This window comes from Dendronephthya gigantea, unplaced genomic scaffold (assembly GCF_004324835.1).
Source record: "Dendronephthya gigantea isolate DGI-Jeju-01 unplaced genomic scaffold, DenGig_1.0 000340F, whole genome shotgun sequence".
In the NCBI taxonomy this organism is placed as follows: Eukaryota; Metazoa; Cnidaria; class Anthozoa; order Malacalcyonacea; family Nephtheidae; genus Dendronephthya; species Dendronephthya gigantea.
In genome coordinates this window covers 40,183-64,566 of record NW_021163350.1, presented here as the reverse complement: position 1 = coordinate 64,566, position 24,384 = coordinate 40,183, and the positions used below count along the sequence as shown (strand labels likewise).

The 24,384-nt window shown below is 39.5% G+C and overlaps 1 protein-coding gene and 1 long non-coding RNA gene across 4 annotated transcripts; both read right to left on the bottom strand.

Moving 5' to 3' along the window:
• Positions 1–33: 33 nt before the first annotated feature.
• On the bottom strand, positions 34–9,634 carry LOC114542167. The gene is made up of 3 exons (XR_003689503.1): positions 9,363–9,634; positions 8,264–8,391; positions 34–110 (listed from the first exon to the last, which is right to left on the bottom strand). It is a non-coding gene; the product is annotated as an uncharacterized LOC114542167 (long non-coding RNA).
• A 5,901-nt stretch (positions 9,635–15,535) lies between these two features.
• On the bottom strand, positions 15,536–23,796 carry LOC114542168. 3 transcript variants are annotated; one of them, XM_028561912.1, is made up of 13 exons: positions 23,716–23,795; positions 23,122–23,361; positions 22,538–23,010; positions 21,303–21,749; positions 20,941–21,143; positions 20,412–20,547; positions 19,842–20,074; positions 19,450–19,573; positions 18,732–18,867; positions 18,386–18,411; positions 18,177–18,253; positions 17,229–17,289; positions 15,536–16,977 (listed from the first exon to the last, which is right to left on the bottom strand). In XM_028561912.1, the coding sequence occupies exons 3-13, from the start codon at positions 22,902–22,904 to the stop codon at positions 16,367–16,369; spliced, it is 2,421 nt and encodes an 806-aa protein (XP_028417713.1). In that variant the 5' UTR covers positions 22,905–23,010; positions 23,122–23,361; positions 23,716–23,795; the 3' UTR covers positions 15,536–16,366. The 3 variants fall into 3 exon arrangements, with proteins under 3 accessions (XP_028417713.1, XP_028417714.1, XP_028417711.1); XM_028561913.1 differs by lacking the exon at positions 23,122–23,361 and having other exon boundaries at positions 23,716–23,796; XM_028561910.1 differs by having other exon boundaries at positions 22,538–23,361.
• Positions 23,797–24,384: the final 588 nt, after the last annotated feature.

Genomic DNA, 24,384 nt, shown 5'->3' with positions numbered 1-24,384 from the left:
CATGTTAATCACTTACTAAGCTCACTCCGTTTATATATAACGTACGCACGTTCTCCTTTGCAGCTGAGGTTGAATAAGAAGTATCGAAATTTGTCTGGGTTTGGTTCACACTATATGGTAAAGGAAATACAAATTTAGAATCTATGGATTATTGATAATGTATTTCGTCTACAACTCGTATTTACCAGGTTGTACCCAGGTGAAATAATATAGCCTAAATAAAAATATCAAGGTAGATGGTAGGTTTACAGGTCTACATTAGGTGCTCGAAGTCGAAATTGTAAATTCAGTATTCACTGCAGCTATACTTCGAAACGCGACAAGATTTTCAAGAATGCGGAATGTCTGATTTAAAGATGCCCGATAGTGGCCTTCCCTGCACGATATCTGAACGCTTTAAGTCCCCGACACCTTATTGGTTTCAAAGCAATGGTACTGTCAGTTAGGCGGTTTATGCGAATGTTACCCTGAGTACCGTCAGAACTGCTATTCATCATTATTCCTCCAACTATGAAGGGTAAACTTGAAAAGCGCAAAACTAAAAATTTGCAAATCAACGAAGACACTCGGGAGGGTGTTCAAAAGGGAACTTTTCCTAGTTTAAAGGCCGTTTTCCACTTCAACCGTATCGTAGCGAAACGTAGCGTATTTCATTGTTTTAAAGTCATCAGTTCAAGTCGAATACTTCGGAAACAAAGAAATACGCTACGTTACGTTACGATACAGTTGATGTGGAAAACAGGCCTAACAGGAAAGAAACAAATTGATCACACATTTCCGTCTGATTCACCGCGGTGTATAGGAAATAAAAACGGTTCTAATCGTTACATGTTGAGTTAAGAAACCCTACTCCAAAGCAAAGGCCATCATCGGAAAGAAATAAACAAGGAATATCCTTCAGACGGAATTAACATTTTCCTTTTATATTGGTTGATTGACAATATAAAAATGGTTGCCAATACTAATTATCTGGATGTGCTGTTAGTTTATGCCTTTATGCATCCGATGAGGGCGAAAACAACACGATTACGAAGTTTGTGCTTTAAAAACCCAATAAGCCATAAAAGGGAAGGGCGTGAACCCCCGCGTTTTTCACTCCTCACAAAGTTCCTCTATCACCAGTAACCTTTAACCTGACGTTTCTCACTAGCGGCAACGAGCAACCTGTTCTGGCCCCACGGCCTGGCTCACTATTATTTTTCGCGCCGTTTTGGTGAACGCTTGCTTTCTATTGGCTATCCCTAGCTTGGGGGAAAGGTCTCGTTTTGTTATATTTTCTGTGGTTGGCGGTGAAGAGGCATTCTCCTTTTACCGCATATATTTCACAATAAAAAAGCTATAAATTTATCTGTGTTTGGTTAAGCTGCCGATGAAGGACCTCATTCGATGAGGGCCGAAGTATCGGAACAGTAAAAGGAGATAAACAATACAAACATCGCAAGAACGGCGACGGGGAATATAATCGAAGCGTATTGACATCGTTGAACATACGGGAAAACTACGCATTTGTGGTATGGATAAAAGCGCCATAAATAGCCCCGAGAACACCAAAGACGGTCTAGTCGACGAAGAAAACTTGGACAAACAGACCGACGTCGAACAAAGTGAGGAAAATCGACAAAATCGCAGTCTGGAACAGGTCTTAGAGCAAAATACGAACAATTCGCACGTAAACAGTGGAGCACAATCACTCGAAATAAACAATCAGAATCGCGAAGAAAATACGGAAATTATCGATAGTCAGGGTCTTCTAGGAAGACCAAAAAGGCAACCGAAGCCTTCACTCAAGTCGATCCAAAATCGAATGCAAACGGAGCAAATTAAAGAGGCAAAACTGTGGGAAAAGGTACAACAGAACATATCGATATTACAGTCAGCTCCAGATTCGCCAGCGGAAATACGAGCTGCAATAACAAAGGTACGTGCAGCATCTCATGATTATCAAGCCTCGCTAGTATCCTACCTAGATTTCCTAGCTTATGCAAATACAACGGAATGCGCCGAAGAATGTACGAAACTAGAAAGTATTATGAACAATCATAAGAGTTACGTAGAGAATGTTATCGCCGAAGGAAATTGTCGTAAGAACGAACTGTTAGCGGAAGTGAATTCTAGACGCTCGGCCTCAAGCTCCCGCGCCTCTTCTGTTTCTTCTGCTGCGTTACGTGCTCAAGCTCGAGGCGACGCTGCTGCAGCAATCAAGAAGGCAGAAATGCAAAAGAAGCGCTCCAAAATAGAGTCTCAACTAGCGAGGGAAATTCAAGAGCAAGAATTTGCATTATCCCGACAAAAAATGGAAGAAAAAGTGCAACTAGAGCAGCTACGTCTTGAGGAAGAAGCGGCAATCGCAGTCGCCAAAGCCACTGCCATTGAGGACGAACTAGGTATTTCAGAACACCGAGAGATAGATTTGCCGGAAGAGAGCTCCAACAACAGGGTAAAACAGTACCTTGACAGTCAATGCAGCCCAATACCAATCGATGATGCCACCCAACCCCACGGTGTCAGCATTCACAATACCCTGCCACATCACCATACTCAAGTTCAGGTTCAACCTGATCCCAATGTCAACCCTGCCTCCCAACCATCCCTAACCTTGAATCCCGCAGCGAACGAGTATCACCCCACCACTCAGGCGAATCCCAATCCTAGTGCAAATCAAGATTGTATGAAGTCTTACATTGAGTTCATGGCACGGCGGGAGATTGTGGCTAACAAAACAGAAAAGTTTGACGATAAACCAGAGAAGTATCATATCTGGAAGGAATCGTTTCGAAACATGATTAGAGGTGTCAACGTGACGCCAAGTGAGGAACTATCGTTAATTACCGAACACACCTCCGGTACCTCAAAAAAGCTTGTGCAGCAGCTGCGTAGTGCCTTTATCCGGAATCCGACAAAAGGTCTCGTTGAAGTATGGAAAAAACTTGACGAACGTTTCGGAACCAGTATTGTATTGACGAAGGCCTATCTTGATAGGCTCACAGGTTTTGTTAAAATCGGTTATAAGGATGCCAAAAAGTTACAAGAGCTCGGCGACTTGCTGTTGGAGTTGGAGTGTGCAAAAGGGGACGGTAGTCTTCAGGGTCTTAAAGTCCTGGACGAGCCTATGTACCTCAGGCCAATCATCAACAAGTTGCCTGCCGATATACAGCGACGATGGCAACGCCATGCTTTCCGCTATAAGTCTGACTATAAAGTAGATTATCCTCCATTCAAAGAATTTTCAAGATTTGTTCAAGACCTTGCCTTGGAGAGAAACGACCCTAATCTCGCTCTGGAAGTCCCCGACGATCCCTCTCCAAAACATTACGCCCCACGCTCAAGACAAACATATAGAACTGAAGTTAATGGTGAACACGAAAACTACGAAAAGTCTTTAACCCACGACCCGATGAGATGGTGCCCCCTCCATGAAAGGCCACACCCATTGGCCAAATGTAGAGGATTCCGAAGCAAACCTCTTGAAGAAAGAAAAACCTTGTTAAAGAAGAACCGGATATGTTATCGTTGCGTTGCTTCGACAACTCATCTTGCGAAGGACTGCCGCTGTACCGTTAAGTGCTCAGAATGTCAGAGTGAAAAACATGTAAGTGCCATGCATGCCGGAAAACCACCAGAAAAAGACAAAGACAAAGACGAAGGTAAGGACGGTAGCCTCGAACGCAACCAAAGTCGGGGCGGCGAAGATAAGAATGGTAGCGACCAACCAAGTCACGGCGGGGAGACCGAAGCCTCAACGAAATGTACCGAGCTCTGCAGTAATGGGTATGGCGGACGGTCCTGCTCGAAGATATGCTTGGCTAATGTTTATGTTAACTCTCGCCCAAAGACAAAGTTAAAAACGTACGTCGTCATCGACGACCAGAGTAATTGCTGTCTGGCAAGACCAAAGTTGTTTGAGCAGTTAAACATAGGCGGTGATTCAACTCCATACACCCTGAAAACGTGTGCAGGCACGTCCCGGTTGGAAGGACAATCCACCAACAACCTGGTGATCGAATCATTGGATATGCGAAAGACACATCTACTCCCTTCGGTAATTGAGTGTGACGCGATCCCTGATAGTAAAGAAGAGATCCCTACGCCAGCTGTGGGCAGAGCCCATCCTCATCTCAGAGAAATAGCCAACAAGATCCCGGAAATCGACCCAGAAGCCGACATCCTCCTACTGGTCGGAAGAAATGCACCCCAGCTACATAAAGTGCACGAATCTCGAAATGGCAAGGGTGCTTCTCCATGGGCACAAAAGCTCGACCTCGGTTGGGTGATTTTGGGCAAAGTTTGTCTGGATGGTGCCCATGCACCTGCAAATATGTCATCATTTCGAACGAAAGTTTTATCGAATGGACATCCCTCAATGATGGAGCCGTGCCAAAATTCCTTCAATCTTAGACGAACGATTGATGACCGCGCAGTCGAAAGGAAAGAGAAATTCATTGATGATCGCTTTGAAGACGGACTAGCAGAGAACGTTTTTGCTCGCACAGAGGACGACGACAAACCAGGATTGTCGGTCGAGGACAGAAAGTTTCTGGAGATAATGGAATGCAACATGAAAAGGGACAAAGCTGGAAAGTGGACCGCACCGCTGCCATTCCGTCATGAGGTTGAGACACTGCCAGGAAGTCGCGAAGAAGCTTTAAAGAGACTCAAGTCAACCCAAAGGACACTAAACAAAAAACCGTTGATGAAACAACATTATTTTGCCTTCACGAAAGACCTCCTCGACAAAGGACACGCCGAACCCGTACCAGCACCAGACATTGCAGCCTCGAAGCCTTGTTGGTACCTGCCACATTTCGGGGTTTACCACCCCCAGAAGCCTGGAAAGCTCCGAGTAGTTTTCGATTCTGCAGCCGAAATCAACGGCGTTTCTTTAAACAAGCTGCTCCTTTCCGGGCCCGACTTGGTAAACAGCCTCTTGGGAGTCTTGTTACGCTTCCGAAAGTATCGCACAGCATTCATGGCTGATATCGAACAAATGTTCTACTCCTTTGCTGTCAGAGAAGACCACCGAGACTTCCTACGATTTTTGTGGTATGAAAACAACCACCCAGATGGCAGAATAGTCGAGCACAGAATGAAGGTACATATATTTGGGAATACATCCTCTCCAGCCGTCGCTACGTTTGGTCTGCGAAGAACAGCTCAGGTTGGAGAAATGGAATTTGGATCCGATGCAAAAGAATTCATAGAAAATGATTTCTACGTGGACGATGCACTCAAATCCGTGCCTAGCAGCCAGAAAGCCATTGACCTGTTGATACGTACACAAGCAATGTTAGCTGCCGGGAATTTGCGTCTGCATAAGATATCTTCCAACGATCCGAAAGTGATGGATGCATTCCCCCCAAGTGACCGAGCTGCAGCCCTCCGCGATCTCGACTTGAGTCAAGGCAACGCTCCAATTCAACGATCCTTAGGTGTCTCCTGGGAGATTTCGGAAGACGTGTTCACCTTTACTGTAAATGTTGGAACGAAGCCATTCACCAAACGGGGTGTGTTATCAACTATCAACAGTCTTTACGATCCACTTGGAATCGCAGCACCAGTGTTGATTCGTGGCAAAGGCTTACTTAGATCCATGATGGAGTATCTGAAAGGAAAACAGCTGGAAGAATGGGACGATCCGTTGCCAGAAGAGTTCAAACCAGCATGGGACGAATGGAGAAAATCTCTAGTCGAACTGGAACACCTGAAGCTTGCACGCCCTTACACGTCCTCTCTTGATGACGCGAAACGCCTGGAACTGCACACATTCTGCGATGCATCTACCCAATGTATCGCGACCGTGGCCTACCTAAAGATCATCCAACACGACGACCAGATACAGGTGTCATTCATCCTCGGCAAAGCCAAGCTCGCTCCGACCCAAGCAACCACCATTCCACGCTTGGAGTTATGTGCTGCAGTGCTTGCTGTTGAGATTACTGAAACGATTCTGAAAGAACGTGTCATTCAGCCAGACCAGATAATTTACAACTCGGACAGCAAAGTCGTCCTTGGTTATATTGCCAACCAGACTCGAAGGTTCTACGTTTACGTAAGCAACAGGATTGAACGGATACGAAAGTCCTCTTCTCCTGATCAGTGGCGCTACGTTCCAACTCAACACAATCCTGCCGACGTAGCGACTCGTCCGATAAAAGCCCAAGACCTCGAAAGCTCGATGTGGCTCACAGGCCCGCAGTTTCTTCACAAACAGATCCAATTAGAATCGGAGGAAAAAGGCTCAGCCCTCGCCGAAATCCTACCCGAAGATCCCGAAGTTCGTCCTGATTTACGCACTTTAGCAACTTCGATGAATAAGAAGACACCTCTAGGAACACAAAGATTTCGCAGGTTCTCCAACTGGGCTAGGCTGACTCGAGCCGTCATGCGCCTGATCACCTTTGTGCGGCATTTTCGACTTGCTCGGGCAAAACGTACAAACCCCCAAAAGGAACTGCCATTGTCGATCAAATTGGCAAAAGATACTCTCGAGATCCAGAGACAAGCGGAAATTGTCATCCTCAAAAGCATCCAAGAAGACGCCTTCCACCACGAAATAGAATGCGTCGAGAGTGGAAAGAAAGTAATAAAAGGTAGTGCCCTCCTCAAATTGAGCCCGGTAATAGATACGAGAGGACTTTTATGTGTTGGCGGTCGTCTCGAGCAAGGAGAACTCTCCGACCAAGAAAAGCACCCCGTGATATTGCCCGGGCATCAACATGTCACAACTCTTATTGTCGAGCAACTGCACGAAGAAATCAAGCATCAAGGTCGGCACTTCACGCAGGGGATTGTGAGAGCCCGAGGATTTTGGGTGATCGGGGAAAAGCGAGTCATAAATCGAGTTATTTACAAATGCATCCGGTGTAAGAAGCTAAGAGGGAAATTTGAAATTCAGAAGATGGCTGACCTTCCAACAGAACGAGTAACGCCAGCTCCACCATTTACGAACGTGGGCTTAGACGTGTTTGGACCGTGGCAAGTGGTAACCAGGAAAACGAGAGGTGGAATCAGCAATAACAAACGTTGGGCAGTGATTTTCACTTGTCTTGCCATCAGGGCCATTCACATCGAGGTGATTGAAAGTATGGACACCTCCAGTTTTGTTAATGCGTTACGCCGTTTTTTCGCCATCAGAGGACCCGCTGCTCAACTGCGCTCTGACAACGGGACCAATTTCGTGGGCGCATACAATAAATTAAATGCACCGTTGGAAGAAGTGGACACGAAAGTCGTGAACGCATATCTCGCAAAACAACGTTGTGAATGGATCTTCAATCCTCCTCATGGGTCGCATATCGGAGGCGTGTGGGAGAGGATGATAGGTGTAGTCAGAAAAGTCTTGAATTCCATGCTAGCAGACCTCGGCACAAGGCACCTTACACATGAAGTCCTCATCACCCTTATGGCCGAAGTCATGGCCATCGTCAACGGCCGTCCCTTAGTCCCCGTGTCCACCGATCCGGCAATGCCAGACGTTCTTACCCCCAACAAGTTGCTTACCCAAAAGTCTCTCACACTCACGGCCTTCCCCGGAGAATTTACAGTTACCGACCTTTGTAAACACAATAAACAGTGGCGGCAAGTACAATACTTAGCCAATGTCTTCTGGTCGAGATGGCGCAAAGAATTCCTCCCTACCTTACAGCCACGACGAAAGTGGGAAGCAGAGAAACGTAGCCTAGAAGAAGGAGACTTGGTTTTATTGCGCGCGAAAGACGTGGAACGAAATGAATGGCCCCTGGCGAAAGTGAGTAAAGCTTACAAAGGAAGAGATGGAAAAGTTCGAAAGTTGGATTTGATCACCACAAAGAACGGTGTAAAGCACACTTACACAAGGCCAGTGACGGAAGTTGTTCTATTAAAAACTGTTAATGAGCTAAAGTAATTCTTGGACTAATAAAGAACGTTATCATATTTTTATAGTTATAGATAATAGTGATATTTATTTAAATACCAGACGGGGAGTGTTCTGGCCCCACGGCCTGGCTCACTATTATTTTTCGCGCCGTTTTGGTGAACGCTTGCTTTCTATTGGCTATCCCTAGCTTGGGGGAAAGGTCTCGTTTTGTTATATTTTCTGTGGTTGGCGGTGAAGAGGCATTCTCCTTTTACCGCATATATTTCACAATAAAAAAGCTATAAATTTATCTGTGTTTGGTTAAGCTGCCGATGAAGGACCTCATTCGATGAGGGCCGAAGTATCGGAACACAACCATATAGTCATATAGATTATAACTGATAAACTATGTACTGTAACTAAACTTACTGATAAAAACCGCGATGATTTTGGCAGCAACTCTGGCGGATAGTTTCGCTTCCTCCAAAGATTGCCCCTCATGGAATAGGCTTCGTTTATTGTACAATTTGATATTTCAGTTGAACACGAGCAATTACCTGAGGCAAAAAAAATGCAAAATAGATCAAAACAGTTTTTTGTAAAACGTTGGAAATGTTGTTATATGTGTATAGAATAGCTTTATATACATCTATATACTCTCAACGACAACAGCAACCATTTGGAACACAAATAACAATAGACTGAATTCACTTTGTGCAGAAAATATGCTTTTTGAAAAACTGATTTTGAGGCGGATTTCCAAGCGGAACAGTGGATAAGCCCACTGACCTATGGCTATACTAGATATTTAGATTTTAGTATATATATTTGGCGTGGAGTCGATGCATGAGAATGACAGCACGTTTTACAAGAACGCTGTGCGTGACATATTGCACTGAAAAAAAATCCCCTATTACGTATCCAGACAAAAAATGCAGTACTCCTAAAATGGCGATTAATTACCGTTGTAAGAAAAGCAAAATTGTGTTACTGATAAAACGCCAGTTCGACCACTGACCTATATACAGTGAGTTCGACAAACTAAAGGTTATTTTAAACTACATTATAAAAAATAACATTGGCTGAGCCTGCGTTCAAAGTGATTTAGCATTTAATTAATTATGACCAAATACACGATTACGTAACCACTAACCAGTATAATACACAATATATTGATATTAACAGAAAACAAAGCACTATACATATGTTTCAGTTTGCTTTTGCGACAATGTAGTGAAAATTTTCTGTTTCAATTCCTATAAAAGTGATTGGTTCAGCAATTAAAAGTTTGCGTTATACGTACATAGCTGCACCCTAAATGCGTAAATTAGTGAATTAATTGGTGAATTAGTTATGCCCTGCAGGCTGCAGGATATTTTGTGACACAACGTAATATCAGTTGCAAATAGTGATATCACATCAAAATATTTAAAGTGCTCAAACAGTTAATTGAATACAATTCGCATTACGACACACAAAGAACTAGTTCACTTGGCTATTATAAAAATCCTATTATAAATTTACTCACATTCGCTTTTCCATTCCCGAAGGTCAATGCTGAATTTCTTTGGAACTGCGACGGTACTACTATTAGCAAGAACAGCGAACCACAGACACATTCGTATTATACACGCGAACCATACGCATTCATACATATTAAATTGACTGTAGCGGACACAAACAGCGCACAAATGAACCTTTGCGTATTTCGCTTTACTGCCGAACCATTAAAGGCGACCAGTTAACATCTTGAATCTGTGTGACGGAATAAAATCTGAATCTGTCTGACGGAATTTTAGAATATTCTCATATCAGCACGATCACGACATATCCATCTGACTTATATAGTCGCGGAAGTGAATACTATTTACATAATATTATATCCATTAGCGTGTGTCGTGGGCCGTGGATAATAAGAAGTCGTGGATCGTGAGTCAACTTTGATGATAGTCATGATACTGCTGGCCCCAGGTATTAGGCTTTATCCCTTTATGATTACCATGATTACCACGTGTTACATTTTATTGAAATGGTAAAAATGCAAAATGAACAAAGAACAGTTTATTTTGCTGGCATACTGATAATCGTGGCCCAGAATGCCAAAAACTAATATAGAAAGTGGATTGTTTCACTTATCAGTGGCGTAGCCAGCCTGACGATTTAGTCCAACTGTGCAAATTTTACGTTATTATCACATTTATTTCATTAGAAATTTGTTTTCACAGTCAATGAACACCAAAATATTAGCATACCACTGGAACAAAATTGTCGTGGCTGGCTACGCCACTGATTTCTCGGTATTTTTCGAGAAAATATACAAAACAATAGCAAACAGTTTCCCATTGAGAGTTTTCATATTTATTTTCAATTTTCAAATACATTTGAAAAAATTAACAATGAAATTTCGTTACAAAACAGGCGATTTCGTAAGCGATTTCACTAGTTGTTCTTGGCGTTTATTATTTTCTGTCCATGCGTGTCATTTTCATCGAATATTCAGCGCCGAACATTAAGGAACACGAGGAGAGCGGTCAGGTTAGAAACTAGGTGTCGGGTTCAGGTGCAGTTGCGGGTCCGGGTGCGTTTCAGGTGCGCCCCAACCATTGTCGTGTGTTTTACAGTTTTACCAGGTTCAGTACAGTGTATCGTTTTCACTCTCGACACACGACCAACACTCCGCCCATAGAACACCGGAGAGTTGACATATTTGTGTAGTGTAGCTGCCAAATCAAACAGGAAGGGGCAGGGTAGCGTGGGGTTGTTGATTAATGACGTGTTTATATTGTATATCGCAGCTGGGAATCGTGTCTTCAGGCGTATTTTATGAGTGTTAGTTGGTAACAAACTCTATAAAAGGCTTTGCAAAGAAAAAAGGTCAATATTCTAGCAATATTAACCACAACTTCACTATAAAAATGTTATGCAGAGTCAACAAAATCTAAACGAACCTAAAAGCTAAGAACTATCAGTGTAAACAAGCCGATTGTCTAAAATCAGCTATTGATATTATGCTATATATAGTTAACTTTTTACTGTTTTTATGTTTCTACAAACTTCAAACATCTTTTATTTAAAACATCTATTCAATCATCTATAATTTCTTGACAGTTTGAATCTCGTATAGTATTCTCACGGTAGTACTTCAATGTATAGACACTCAGGATTTAACAAGTTATCGACAATGCAGTCGTATGTTTCATTTCCTGATGAATTCATTCTGTTATGAACTGCGTCAGTGTTGGCATTGGGCTCATTTTCTGGTTGACATTCCTTCAAAGAATGATTAAAACTTGTCATCGGTATCTCGGCATAGATTCCACTATCCATTTTCAATGTTTTGCTCGGTTCTTCGGCGATGGATACCAATGTTACAGGGGCTCTAGTGGCGTTTCGGTTCATGGATGAAGTTGACCGTGTTTTAATAGGGATAACGAGGGATTCGGTATTGATAGTTGGAGTTTGTAGGGAATATGATGTGTCTTTTATGGCTGGTAGTGAAGTGGGGGTCTTTCTTTTCGGCTCTTTCGCCTATAATCGATGATGATCTGCCGACCAGATTCATTGGCACCTGACGTTTCCGCGTCCGTCTGCCAGGCAAGGTTGTTAAGGTCTGTTTAAGGAACATTAAATACAAAAGTTCGGTTATACCGTTAATTCATACGGTTGCTAATCATGCTGCTGCTTAGTATTTTTCGCTACAGTCAATTCCTGTCTGGAAAGAAAGAAATGCATATACTGCATGGGGCATATAATATATATATGATTCTGGTATAATAAATCAGTCATGGATAATAAATCACCGTTGTTGCAGATTGAAATGAAAAATACACAATTATGTTGTTACAACTTGTTATGGCTAATGGCTTCACTGATATAATAGCTATTGATGAGAACAATTTTTGCCTGGGGTGAAGTTATATTGAATACTGAATTTCGTCATTTTATTCTATTTAGTATTAATACTTTGTGACAAAAAATTATAAATCTATTGTTTCCGTGCTTACTACACCCAGGCATGAAAAACATAATAGTAGAAAGCAGGTTTGACTAGTAAATTACTCACTTGAAAGTCCTACAGACGAGTTAAAACATTTCGTGGATTTTTTTTTCGTGAATTTTTTTTTCTTTAGCAAAACGCAAATGCCGACGGTCAAAGCACACAGAATACACACCAGACCGATGAAAATATACAGTGGGATTAAATGGTTGCTGTGTTCTTTGTCTTTTTTAGAGCCACGCCTTGAACCAGACGTTGAAGTGGTTAAACGCTGAGATGGGACTGGATGTGGTGATGCATGAGGTGAGATGTAATCATTTGTTTGTCGAGTCTTTGAGATGAAGGTAGGCGTTGATATTGTCATGTTAGGGGGCCATGTTGCGTTTTGAATGGGCACCAATATCTAGGAATTAGAATAGAATGGTATAGAGACAATGTATAAATCAAATATGCAAGTATATATTTAGACCATAAAATTCAGTCCTCACCTTCGATCTCGTATCGTTGAAGCGGACTATATGGTGCAACGAGAAAAATGGTTTAGTGAGTTATAGACACATACTTGATACACGGTTTAATTAATCTACAAAGGTTTAGACAAATTACTATTTAATGATTAATATCCCCTTGAATGTCGTCTTGTTTATTAATCTTTTTTTATCGACATGCAACAACAACAACAACTCATTAACAGCATCCGAATAGCAAAGGCAACGACAACAGCATTTAACAAAAACAAAATATTTAATAATTATAAAGACAAAAGCATTAGCGAAATCAGCAGAAATAACAGCAGCGAGCATATCAAGGTCATGTCGACTGCCCTGAAAAACCACCAACTGCAACAACTTAATTAAAGCTAGCATATAAATACGGCAATGACGTGAACAACACACAAACGGCAAAAGAACAAAAATTACCTGGTACGATTCGATAGGAAGAGTATGTTTCTTTGCCACCGCAGAACATTTGTTCTTGCCCAGTGCATGGAATTGAACAAGAAGACTTGTTTTCTTCCCAAGATACAATGTGGCTATATTCTGAGCAAAAACATTGTGCTCCATGCTTTAACAATGCCACAGAGTGTCCATGTTCTTGACAAAACATTTTGCATTTTCTTGGTGTCATTCCACTGCTGTTGAACGTTACTATTGGTGTGGTTGCTTCTTTGTTTGGACTTAAACACCCAATAAAGTATTCTTCGTTGTCTAAAGGAAAACAAAAGAGATGCAAAGCATCCAATTTACTGAAATATCAATTTTAGTGTGTACTTTTCTACAGTGAATAGTTTACCTGAAAATATTACATATATAAAAAATATACATTGTGGCGTACTTACAGTCTTTTCTTGACTTGAAAATAATGGTCGACGTCATTTCTCTGCATTGGATAGCGAGGCGGAAAAGACGGCCATGAAACCACGAACTTTTCGTAGAATTTTTATAAACCCACTATATATACGTGAATTAATTTACATAATTATTAATTTGAATGACGAATTATTAGCTAATAGTGATAGCGTGATAGATGTACCCTAAATGCCATAGTCATATACTAGGGTCAGCAGCTATGTTGCGGAGCATGCGGCCTCTTTGTCCGCCATATTTGCTGTTACCGTATTTTACTGAGACTAAATTTTGACTACTAAAAATGATACTTAGGTTAACCTTTAGGGATAGGTTCTTCTTTGTTGCTCGTATTTCAAACATCTCGTCGTTGAGTGTCTCCATTAGTGGTTTCCAGGCTCCAGGCGGTTTATCAGACCAATAATATGACTCCTTTTTTAAAAACCGGCATTTCTTTAATTTTGAATTTCTGCCATTGTTTGATACAATAGTGCCCAAGTTTTTCGGTGCACCTAGTGTTCTCATTGGTATGCTATTGTGAATTTCATCCTCGCAAACGAAACGAAAGGCGCTGTCTATGATCGTAAAAAAAGTTAAAATAGTTGTACGGTTCTACCATGTTGAATGGTAAATGATAAATAAGGGATTTTACTGAAATGATAATGATAAATAAGGGATTTCACTAAAGAATATTTTATTGGTAAATTGCTCTTATCTTTGAAGTATCCTTTCACACGATTTCAATTTTGTCCAATGCATGCAATTCACCTGTGATGGCTGTATTAAAGCCTGTTGGCTTGCAATGCATATATGTTAATGCAATATATATGTATGGTAGCAAATCAATCCAGTGCAGTATAGCTTTTTATACGTCAGACGCGAACTGGATCCGACAAAGTTGGATCGTGTCAACTGACCATCAAAGCCTACTTCATACAGTGAACAGTGAACAGATCTAAAAAGCCGGACTAAACTCTTAGTATCTAGAACGCAAGTATGGTAGACTGCGTGTCGACCTCATATTCTGCATGGGCTATCCTTTTTTTAAACGATTTACCAGGCCTGTACCAGGCTGTGTATAAACTAGCTATACGTCAGTGCATCAAGATGCGAAAATGAAATATGGTCTAAAATTTGAAATTTCAATCAAATAATTACCGGCTGACAATATTGCTTCGTCCAATACACATTCTTCCCGGGAAATGTTGTACGTCGAAAACTTAGAATTACAGCGACAGAAACAACAATTTCCGTCTTCCAAACACTTTGCCTGGTATTTTGTGCACGTCGTCGTACCACATTCTGTATGCGAAGAATATTCTGGATTATTGAAGATATCTCTTCTAGAAAATCTGTAGACCTGAACACGTTTCGACAATACACTTGAGATCGATATTACAAGAGCAATCTCAAATAAAATACGCCGAAATTTTCTTGCCATCTTTGCAACAAGCCGCTAGAACACGATGGATGGAGTCCGAACTGAATTTTTTCAGTTTTCCGGTTTATATGATGTTTGAACCTTCGTTTACGAGCGGGAGCTTTAGTATGAAGTATCGGTAGTCGATCAACAAAGAAAATTGTTAAAATCATGTATGCATGTTGCTATCGGTCGGCTCCAGGAATCCGACATTAATTCCGCTTTTTTACAACGACTGCCATAATCATCTTTTCCTTTTTTAAAAACATCAATAAAGATTTAACGACAAGTGTACGTTGCATCCGCTGTAACACTATTTCGACTCCTGGTTTAAGAAGTCTTTGAAAAATGAAAATCAATGAAATGCATCGGATAACTTTGGATGAAATAAGAGTTTTAAAGGAAACACTACTTCGCTACAGTGCTAACCCCAGGCAGATATATCATACCCTTTTAGTACTAACTTTAGCTGTTGGTTTTAGACGTGTCAGTCAGCATAGCAATAAATAAAGAATTTTTTCAACCAATATTGGGCTTGATTATTTTAATTTGCGTAAGCATTCTCAAGTTCGTACTCATGCAGGTCTTCCGATGGGGGTAGTAATGGAAGTTCCTTAAAACACCGTGGAGGGAGGTTAATTGAAGCATTGTTGGTTCAATGATAGAGATGATAGATATGTTTACCATATTATATATAGTACAGAGCTTTTCCATCATCTCTTTTTGCAATAATTATCCACTTCACATCAAAAGGCGGCCGGTAATAGTTTGTAAAGTAGGAGAAAAGCAGCCCATGTTTCGCTTAATTACGTAATTAGCTGCTATGGTAAATTGAAAACATGAACCTCATGTGGAGAATCATATTTCGGCAATAAAATTCGGCAGTAAATCTTGTTAAACATAACAATTATTTCCTCAATCATATCTAAAGGTTGGAAATGATATAAGTGGACATTATACAACGACGTTCAAAATTGCTTCTAGTATAAAACGACTGTACTCTAACGATCTTATATGCAAAACAGTCTATGCCTCTTAAGGCTGGTGCCCAGCAACTGATTATAGAAGATAATTATTGCACGTTTGAGATATACTATAATTGCGTTCAATTAATACAAACTTTCCAATTTACGCATGCAATGCATGCATGTACAACTGTCTTCTGTCTACTTTAAAGACGATGTTATTTAAACGCATATGCAGCGGCAACTATAGCGTACATGCATGTAAGTCTTCCCAATGAAATCATATGTAGAATTATTTTTGCATTACGAGAAAAGCCGTGTGAGATCGCTACAAGGCTCTATTTAAACTTAGGCCGGCCGTTTCAGACGTCGAACTTTTCATGTGCTGAATCGAATGCAAATGAACTTAAACATTGACTTTAGCTCATTAACATTAGGTTCGGCACATGAAAAGTTCGACGTCTGAAACAGGCGTTATATGATTTGTCAGGACACTGTTGAGATGGTACATTTACGAGAAATTTGGTTCCCACATACAGCATACAATATACAGCGATTTTGATCAACCCAGCCACATGTAAATTTGTAAATTGTTTTATATCTTGGACGAGGCATAGGCTAACACTAATTCTATACAAAGACTCATATCCTTCTTTCTGGTTTCCAAGAATGATTATTAGATATTTCAAGAATATGACGAACATTGAAGATTGTTGATAATATTTCTATGGTGACATTTGCTATATTTACATCTGGAGTGCCCCAACAAATCGTTGTATTTTAACCTTTTTTACGGCTATTCTTCTACATCCTTTCCAACACATCATAATGCGGAGCGTCGTGCAATGAACCATTGGAATTTACACTTCCACTTGTTTCCCTCTCTTTTTTGGACCTAAAAGGTTTCTCAGCCTGATAACGAGTAGCTTCAAATGTCAGTTCATCTCTCGAAGCATAATCGTAAATGCCTGAACTCGGAGGAGAATTCGGTAAAGGTTTGTCGTATATTGAATGGATTCTCTCACCCCCGACATCTTGTAAGGGTATTTCAATTTTGCCCATTTCGCCTTCGTTGTTTCCTGTCGAGCTTGGTATATAATCCGACGGTTGGTCGTAGATATCGGCTTGCTCCTCTTCAGAGGGTTGGATCACTCTGGGAACTTTGTATTGTTTGGGTGTGGCCACTTTATTTACAGGTTTAGGCTTAAGTTCTGGCTTAGGGGCAATGTATGGATTAGATTTTGGGCTAGCTCCTGATGCTGGATGTAATTTAGGGCTTCCTGAATTTTTTGATGGGTCAACACTAACATAAAGCTTGTTCTGGCGAACTTTCACGTTTTCTAAAGGCTGTTCGTAAATATCAGATTCCACTCTTGCTTTTTGACTTTTTGTGCATTCGTATAACTCGTTCCGAGCTGAAATGTATATAATTTATTTGAAAAATAATAATGCGCTAAAGTATACAGTTTATTACTTGTTTAGGTCGCTTTAGTAGTCATTTTATACAGAGTTAAAATTTTAAAACAGATCAAATTGTATTGATGGCAGTATTTAGTACTATTTACGTGACTATGCAGAGATTGATGAAGTTATTTTGCGGGAAACAAGCGTAAACGAAAAAGATTTTTTCGAGAATTTTTTGTAACCGCAGGTAAAATTTTCTTACCAATTGTCACTGCTGGATATGCTACTGACGTACACTGTTCGTAAACCGGGTTATCTTCGCTCTAGAACGAGAAAGAGAGTAGATTTAGGTAAAGGAGCATTTTAGTGCTCACATAGTCATAGAGCAAACAATATAGCTACTACTTTGTAAAACCAGCTTATTCTTGCAAAAATTGTTTTGTTTTGCGACACTATTCTACTTTTGAGAGATAAAAATTTTGATAAGTTTCGTGCAAAAAATTCTACCCAAATGTGTTTCTTTAGTTATATATTAGCGCGTTTAGGACGCACCAAATCTACGCGGATGTGACATGAAAAAAGATGCTAGAGTTAGGAATTCAGTTTTAATTTTTTGCTCCGGTTTTCAGTGTTTACCAAAGACGTCTATAATTTTTATTCCTGCATGTCATGAAACTGGAACGAAAAACATATCCGCGTCGTAAATTTGATAGATTTTATCTCACCACAGTTATTAGAATATACATGGTTTGGAGACTAGATGGAAGTACAATACAACTCATTATCTATGTTATTGTCCAGGTTTATGCAAAAAATGGTTCCTTATCCGTCACATGTCTATTGTATTTTTGCCCAACTAACCAATAGCAATGGCTTGGCTTAGCTCCTCAACCGTGACTTGAACAACATGTTAATTCAGACCTTACTATTGGTTTATTTGTTCAAAATACAATAGACACGTGACGAATAAGGAACAATTTTTTGTATAAATGTTCCCCGACATAGTTAATGAGTTCTATTGTACTCATTATGTAGTCTCTAAACCATGCATATTCTATTAACTGTGATCTCACTGATATTCATGAATACACATGCAGGTTATATTTTGTTTATGTCCCACAATTGAATCTCTTGGAGGACAACCGTCACACCATGCATGCACGGTAATTTGCATCCACGTGCAGTCTTTCGAATTAATGTATAAGGGTACCTTGTTTTCAATACCGATATTGTTTAATTGAAAACTGACGCTTGAGTTTTGGTGTTCAATTCTGCTGTGAAGATGTTCTGGAGAGATGAATTAAAACAAAATAATAATTAGGCGATAAAACGAGGCGTTGAAATAAAATGACCGAGGATGGAATATACATTTATGAGGAATCCATGCAGCGATATATGAAAATATGAAATTCTACTTACGGGTACTTAATGATTCTTTTAATTTTCTTAATATGAAAAATAAAAAATTGTGTATCATGACCTTAGTGAATTTTGCGATTATAAGAGATTTTCTAATCTTGGTTAAAATAAGCTAATGTGTGTTATGGGAAAGAGATAAAAACTCGCGCAAGTTCTTTAAGGCTTATTTATTTCCCATGCATGCATCAACAATGTATTTACTAAATTATAATCGAAAAATTATCCAAATATACTGTTTGGGAAATGGGAAGATCGCCAAGCATGCATGTCTATATTCATTCAGACAATCATTATAGATTTCATCGAATTACCTCGCTCCAGGCGTATTTATGACACTCGTGCGTACCTTTTTCTTCGACGATGCAGGGCACAATACACCAGTACAACCGCTAGCGCGATCACAAGCAGGATTATTATAGGTAAAGTGATAGCCAGGTACAGGCGATACTCGTGAGATGATTTTGTAGTAATTGTTGATCGGTCTGTGCAGGGTTATTAAAGCAGTAAAATACATTAAAAAGAGTAATTTTGTATTTACGAAATTATGTGTACTAAGCCTAAGGGAATTTCTATAAAGTAAATTAAGATCTCGCACTCAATGAGTTTGAGCGTGAGTGAGCTTTTATAGAATACAGGCGTTAACTCACATTGTACTTAAATTTAGTGTGAGTAGAGTATTTTTTCTTCTTACATCGAAAAGTGTATAGGAACATTAGCGAGCTAAACTTTGTGTATTGTTACACTGAAATGTTCCATTCAACATAATACGCAATTAATGTTTTACACTCCTTTTTGGTGTTGGCGAAACACTGCGAGATTTATTGCATACAGTCCTTTAACTGCATATATTAGTCCCCAATCACATGCAATAAAACACGTGTGATCGATGCCTAGGATGAATTAATTCTTAGAATCTCCAGGTGAGGAAAAAAGTAAGGTTTTTTATTTATCACAACAGAAATTAAGAGGCTCACAAAAGGAGGCATTAGTGACTAGGCAACTATACAGTATAAGCATTACAGCAGAATAAACATACGGACCAGGTTATAAATTCATATACTTACATCTTGTCTGGAGAACCAAAAATATTTTTTCAACTGTGGTGGCGTTTTTGTTCTCGTCGTTATAACATAGAATAGTCAGGTTGAATTTGATATTTGCCAGCAATGGGGCTGCGGTCAGGTTCCACTGGAATAGAAAATATATAACGCCGTAAAAAAACTGGGAACCATATATAGTTTTTCTTCGGTAACTTCACCGCTTAATGTGTGTCAGTAACAACCCTACCTCGTCACCCCGATCTTCCCAAAACTGAAGAAAGACTTTAACGACCTCGAGAAGTAATTCTTAAGTTAACATTGTCTAAATTTTAGGTAGTACTATATTTTTATTGCGGAAGTATGTTCTATATTCCACAGAACATTTTAAGATTGATATAGAAGTAATGAATATATACCTTAAGAAAATGATTTCTTGCAACTTTTTTAATAGACAGCAAATCTTTGAGATTTTCGGTAACAATTGTTGTATTTTCGTCCGTTTTTTTTGCCTTTGATTCATCCCATTCAATGTAGCAGGCTGCACTTGTCTTGTTCAATGTTAGTGGAACTGGTATGTTTTTCAAACACGTATTTCTCGTACAATTTCTGCCCAAATCAACGATCCCGATGTTGTTGCGACGATGATTTTCTGCAAATTTATGAAACCATTGTTCTGTAGCAATGCAAGCGCTGTAGCGGGGCGCAGATAAACGCCTTTGATAAGAACTTTCCAATCTGGTTAGAATAGACCTTTCTTATAATGACGTCAAACGCGGGAAGTCTGATGTTACACGAAATTTAATTGGCTCCACAAAACTGTCGAGCCAATCAAATTTCGTGTAACATCAGACTTTCCGCGTTTGACGTCATTATGAAAAAGGTCTATTGCAGGCGTATCATTTTTCGTGCAGCATCGTGCTTATATGCTGTGGATTTTAAATAAATCATCATGCCTATACTCTGGATTTTAAATAAAATTTAGTTACCTCGTTCTTCTAAAAAATTGACGTCTTTCACTCGCAAACGGAAAAGATATTCTTTAAAATTGCTGTTGTTCATTAAACATTCAATAGTCAATTTCAATGTCATTCCTTTTAATCTTGAATAAGGATTCGACTTCCACTAAAAGTTTTAAGGAAATTTATCTCAACATTTTTAGATTATACCGGAGAATATGCATCAGTACTTATCATTGTTAAAAATGATTACTTATAAGGGAATTTATAGCATCAAATGTGGTATAACAACGGCCTAATAGACAAAACACTTCTCGACGTTTCGACCTGAGGCCTGTCGAAACGTCACGCTGCTCCTTGGTTATATTGGAACTTATAGGGAATTGATTATTAATTGATCGTTAAGTCATAGTAGCTGATGTAGTATATCACATGCATGTGGATTCCGGGAATTCAGTAAAGGAAGCAGATTCTGCAATAAACTATAACAGCAAGATATTTAAAAACAAACAGGAGGGTGATGTCTCAAAACGAAAGACGAAAACTAGCCCATACCAACCTTGAAGTATAATCCATCTTCTTGATTCTCAACCATGAATGGTTCAATATCTTGAGAAAAACCCTCTTCCCATAAAATTGTGCAGTTTGATAAATTACTGGTAGGGGTTGTTGATGATAATTTCTTGGAACAAATGTTGGGACATTCAGCTACCAGATCAATCTCGGATATTTCATTGTTTTCCTCATCCAAATATAAAAATCCTAGAATCAGTAAATCATTGACAACTATTTTGTACATAAACAATATAGCACAAAGAACAAAAATTCTCTTTATTATTTCTCGGTGCATGCCTTAGTGCAGTCATAATGACTGGATTAAAGCAACACATTGAAAGTATTGTGGTTGATTCGATAGATTACCTTCCTTGTTCCTGGCGGAGCACACGCTTTGATTGTTAGTGGGAAATATAGTCCAGGAATTTCCCCTGATCGCTATTTCCATTATACTTTTCGCGAGAAGATTCGGCATGCTTCTTAGATATCTAACCGCGTGAGTTATATTCGGATAATTTGAAAACGATAATCCCAACAGATGAACCGACTGTCTCGCTTCACAGAGCCATTCTTGTTCTAGTTTCAATGAATTGCACTGTGTTGTAGTCATGGGAAGGTAATTACCGCTTCGTTTTCTAGTTCCCAGGCATGTTGATGTTTGAGCATTCATTAGCAAGTTTCCTGGGGTCCAAAGCCACACTTGACGAAGATTGTTAGAGTCACAGTCCATAGGTCGAATACCGTTATTACTTGCCAGTAGTGCACATTTTGAGGGCGTAGGATTGTAAATCAGGAATTTTTTGCTAAACCCAGCTGCAGAAAAAGAAATAATATGTTCTTTGTTTTCATTAACAGATTCAAGGTAATCGTACCGTTCGGATATTCACTATGTGTAAATCGAAATTTGTTTAAGGAAGTGCAATGCTGTGCGGTCAATTCAAATTAGATGCAAATATGTTTTTTGCGCTTCATGCTTTTGTATGTTCGAGGCATGTCTGTAGCTTACCCCGCAGGCGTCTCTAATTTAGCTAGAATAGATTCGATCAGAAATTTCTGCAATTTTTTTTTCTCTTCCGCGACACAGCCAGCCGAAGCCAAATATGAATATTACTTTAATACATTATAGGCATGCCTGCGGAGGAGGCTAGCATGATGTTTGATTTAGATCATGAGATTTTGAGTCAATAAAATTGTCAATAAAGTATGTCGACAAATCAGCATCTTCACGATACCTATTTCGCCTTATCTTATCCAGAGACGCATTTAGTTAAGAATGAAATGATATATTTATTCATTAAGATGTAAAAAAAAGTTTCAAGAGTTTAGGCAAATCAAGAAGTGTTTAACATTGCATGCTATAGCTGTCTTTTGATTTTCTTGCTTAAAGCGTTGGTTGAGATAGACAGGTTTTAGCTATAGGTAACTGTTCAAAGAAGCAAAAAGTATTCGTCAATAGCTATATAAGCTATATATATAATTCTTCCAAAATATAACTGTTTGGAGAGGATGGGGAAAAATAGAAAGAAACGCTCTCTTGCATTTTACTGATATAGAATTCAATGCCTTTACATATCGAAAAGCCTAAACTCAAAAATATTTACCAGCATTAAAGAGATTGTTGACACTTAAGCACAATGCACCATATCTTTTCTTGATATAAAATATTCTTTCTGTACCATTAAAACAGAAACAGTTTTCACAACGTGTCGTATCAGCCTGTTGGCATTCGTGTCCAAGATATCTACATTTACAGTCAATGTCACCAGCGGCCATCTTGCGACAATCTTTCAATACGTACCGTTTCTGATCTTCGGCATTTCTTGCTATTTCAAACATGGTAGTTTTCATAATGATTTGACTGTCAGATAATTTCACGGATAACGCGAAGAATGCGATAAGCCATGCTAAAAGCTTTTCTTTTGATATCTTCGAATTTCCCACACAGGAAGAGAAGTTTTGGGTCTTCATATATAACACTTGGCAAAAACTCCTTCCAATTAAAGAAGAGTGATATCGAATAGTTCTCAGTATATGTCGTTCTGATTAATTCGAAGCCAGTAACCTTGTCAGAAATCTAAACACAAAGCTTTTAACCTGTCAATATTGTCTCTTTAGCATCCAAATACTTCAATCAATCGCCTGATTGCAAAAGACTCGCATACATTTCCATAAACTGTGCACTTACAAGTTACAAAGTTCCGTGGTCAAAAAGGCCTAATAGTCTGACATGCCCGATATCCAAGCAATTCCCGTCGAAATGATAAAAAAATGTTGTCAATTGCAGTAATCTTCTTAATAAGCGATAAGAACTTTAACCCCGTTGGCGTTGATGATCATGTAGAAGCCTGTAGGACTCGAATTCAGTTAATTCACCTGAGTTTCGAAATTAATACACAGGCAAACATCATTGCTGTGGGGCCAAAACCTAAATCAAATTTCCTGTTAAATATTGTGGAATTTGATCGCCTATCTCTGGCGTTTACGGAACAAACAGAACAAGACCGTCAAGACGAAAGTTGCTTGTATATGGGGATTCAATTCTGTGGAAATCTGAATTTTTTTGCACTTATTATAGTGTAAATGAAGTGCTTTCAAAATTCAAAGATATAATCAAGAATATAACTCGATTTTAACCACTCGTATTAATAATATATAAGAAATGCTCGCTGGTAGAATTGATATGATTCCACATGAAAGGCGCTGCTCAATCACTGTTCTTTATAAGACTTTCTACATAGTTTAACGTGAAGACAACAGGCTTTGATAATTAAAAACATACCTGATGTGAATAGGTTCTTCTCAAGAAGGTTGAGGTTAAGAGAGCGTTTTGAACCGCTTTGGGTCATTAGGTGGTGTCTGGCGACTGGTAATTCACGTCGTCATATATCAGATATCATATCAAATTACACTGTCAATGCTGCCAACAGGGAGCAGCGTGGCAGCGTCTTCAAACAACTTAGCATCAAATGTGGTATAACAACTGCCTAAAATAGACAAAACACTTCTCGACGTTTCGACCTGAGGGCCTTCGTTAGGCGAGTTAGTAACGTCGAGAAGTGTTTTGTCTATTTTAGGCAGTTGTTATATCACATTTGCTGCCAAAAATCAGTTACATTCAACCTTTTTCGTATGAATTTCAATTCACTGACCCGTAGTCGAAAAATGTATATATATGAGAGTTTGTTTTGCCTTCAAAATTAATTTCGTTTATTCTACGCAGGCTAAAGCATCGATCACTATGACAGCGAGAGCTCCTCTCATGTTTTCATGTTCACATCCGGTTCATGACCAAAGCAAGGTGTGAAAACAGTTTACCTACCGGACAGTTTACCTAGATTTTTCCCAAATCGTTCGTTCCCCCCTAAATATTTAGACCGGGTACGCCTATTGTTTGGCCCGTATGGGGGGGGGGTCTGTTGCAATCCTTCCACTCTGCCAGAAGTGTCAA

Coding starts and splice junctions, on each gene's coding strand:
- LOC114542168 (XM_028561913.1), bottom strand. CDS start 22,904: ATGAAGACCCAAAACTTCTCTTCCTGTGTGGGAAATTCGAAGATATCA. Junction 20,075..20,411: donor CAATTTTTTAGAAGAACGAG/GTAACTAAATTT, acceptor ATAAATTTGCAG/AAAATCATCGTCGCAACAAC. Junction 17,290..18,176: donor ATATCGGTATTGAAAACAAG/GTACCCTTATAC, acceptor TTCTCGTTCTAG/AGCGAAGATAACCCGGTTTA.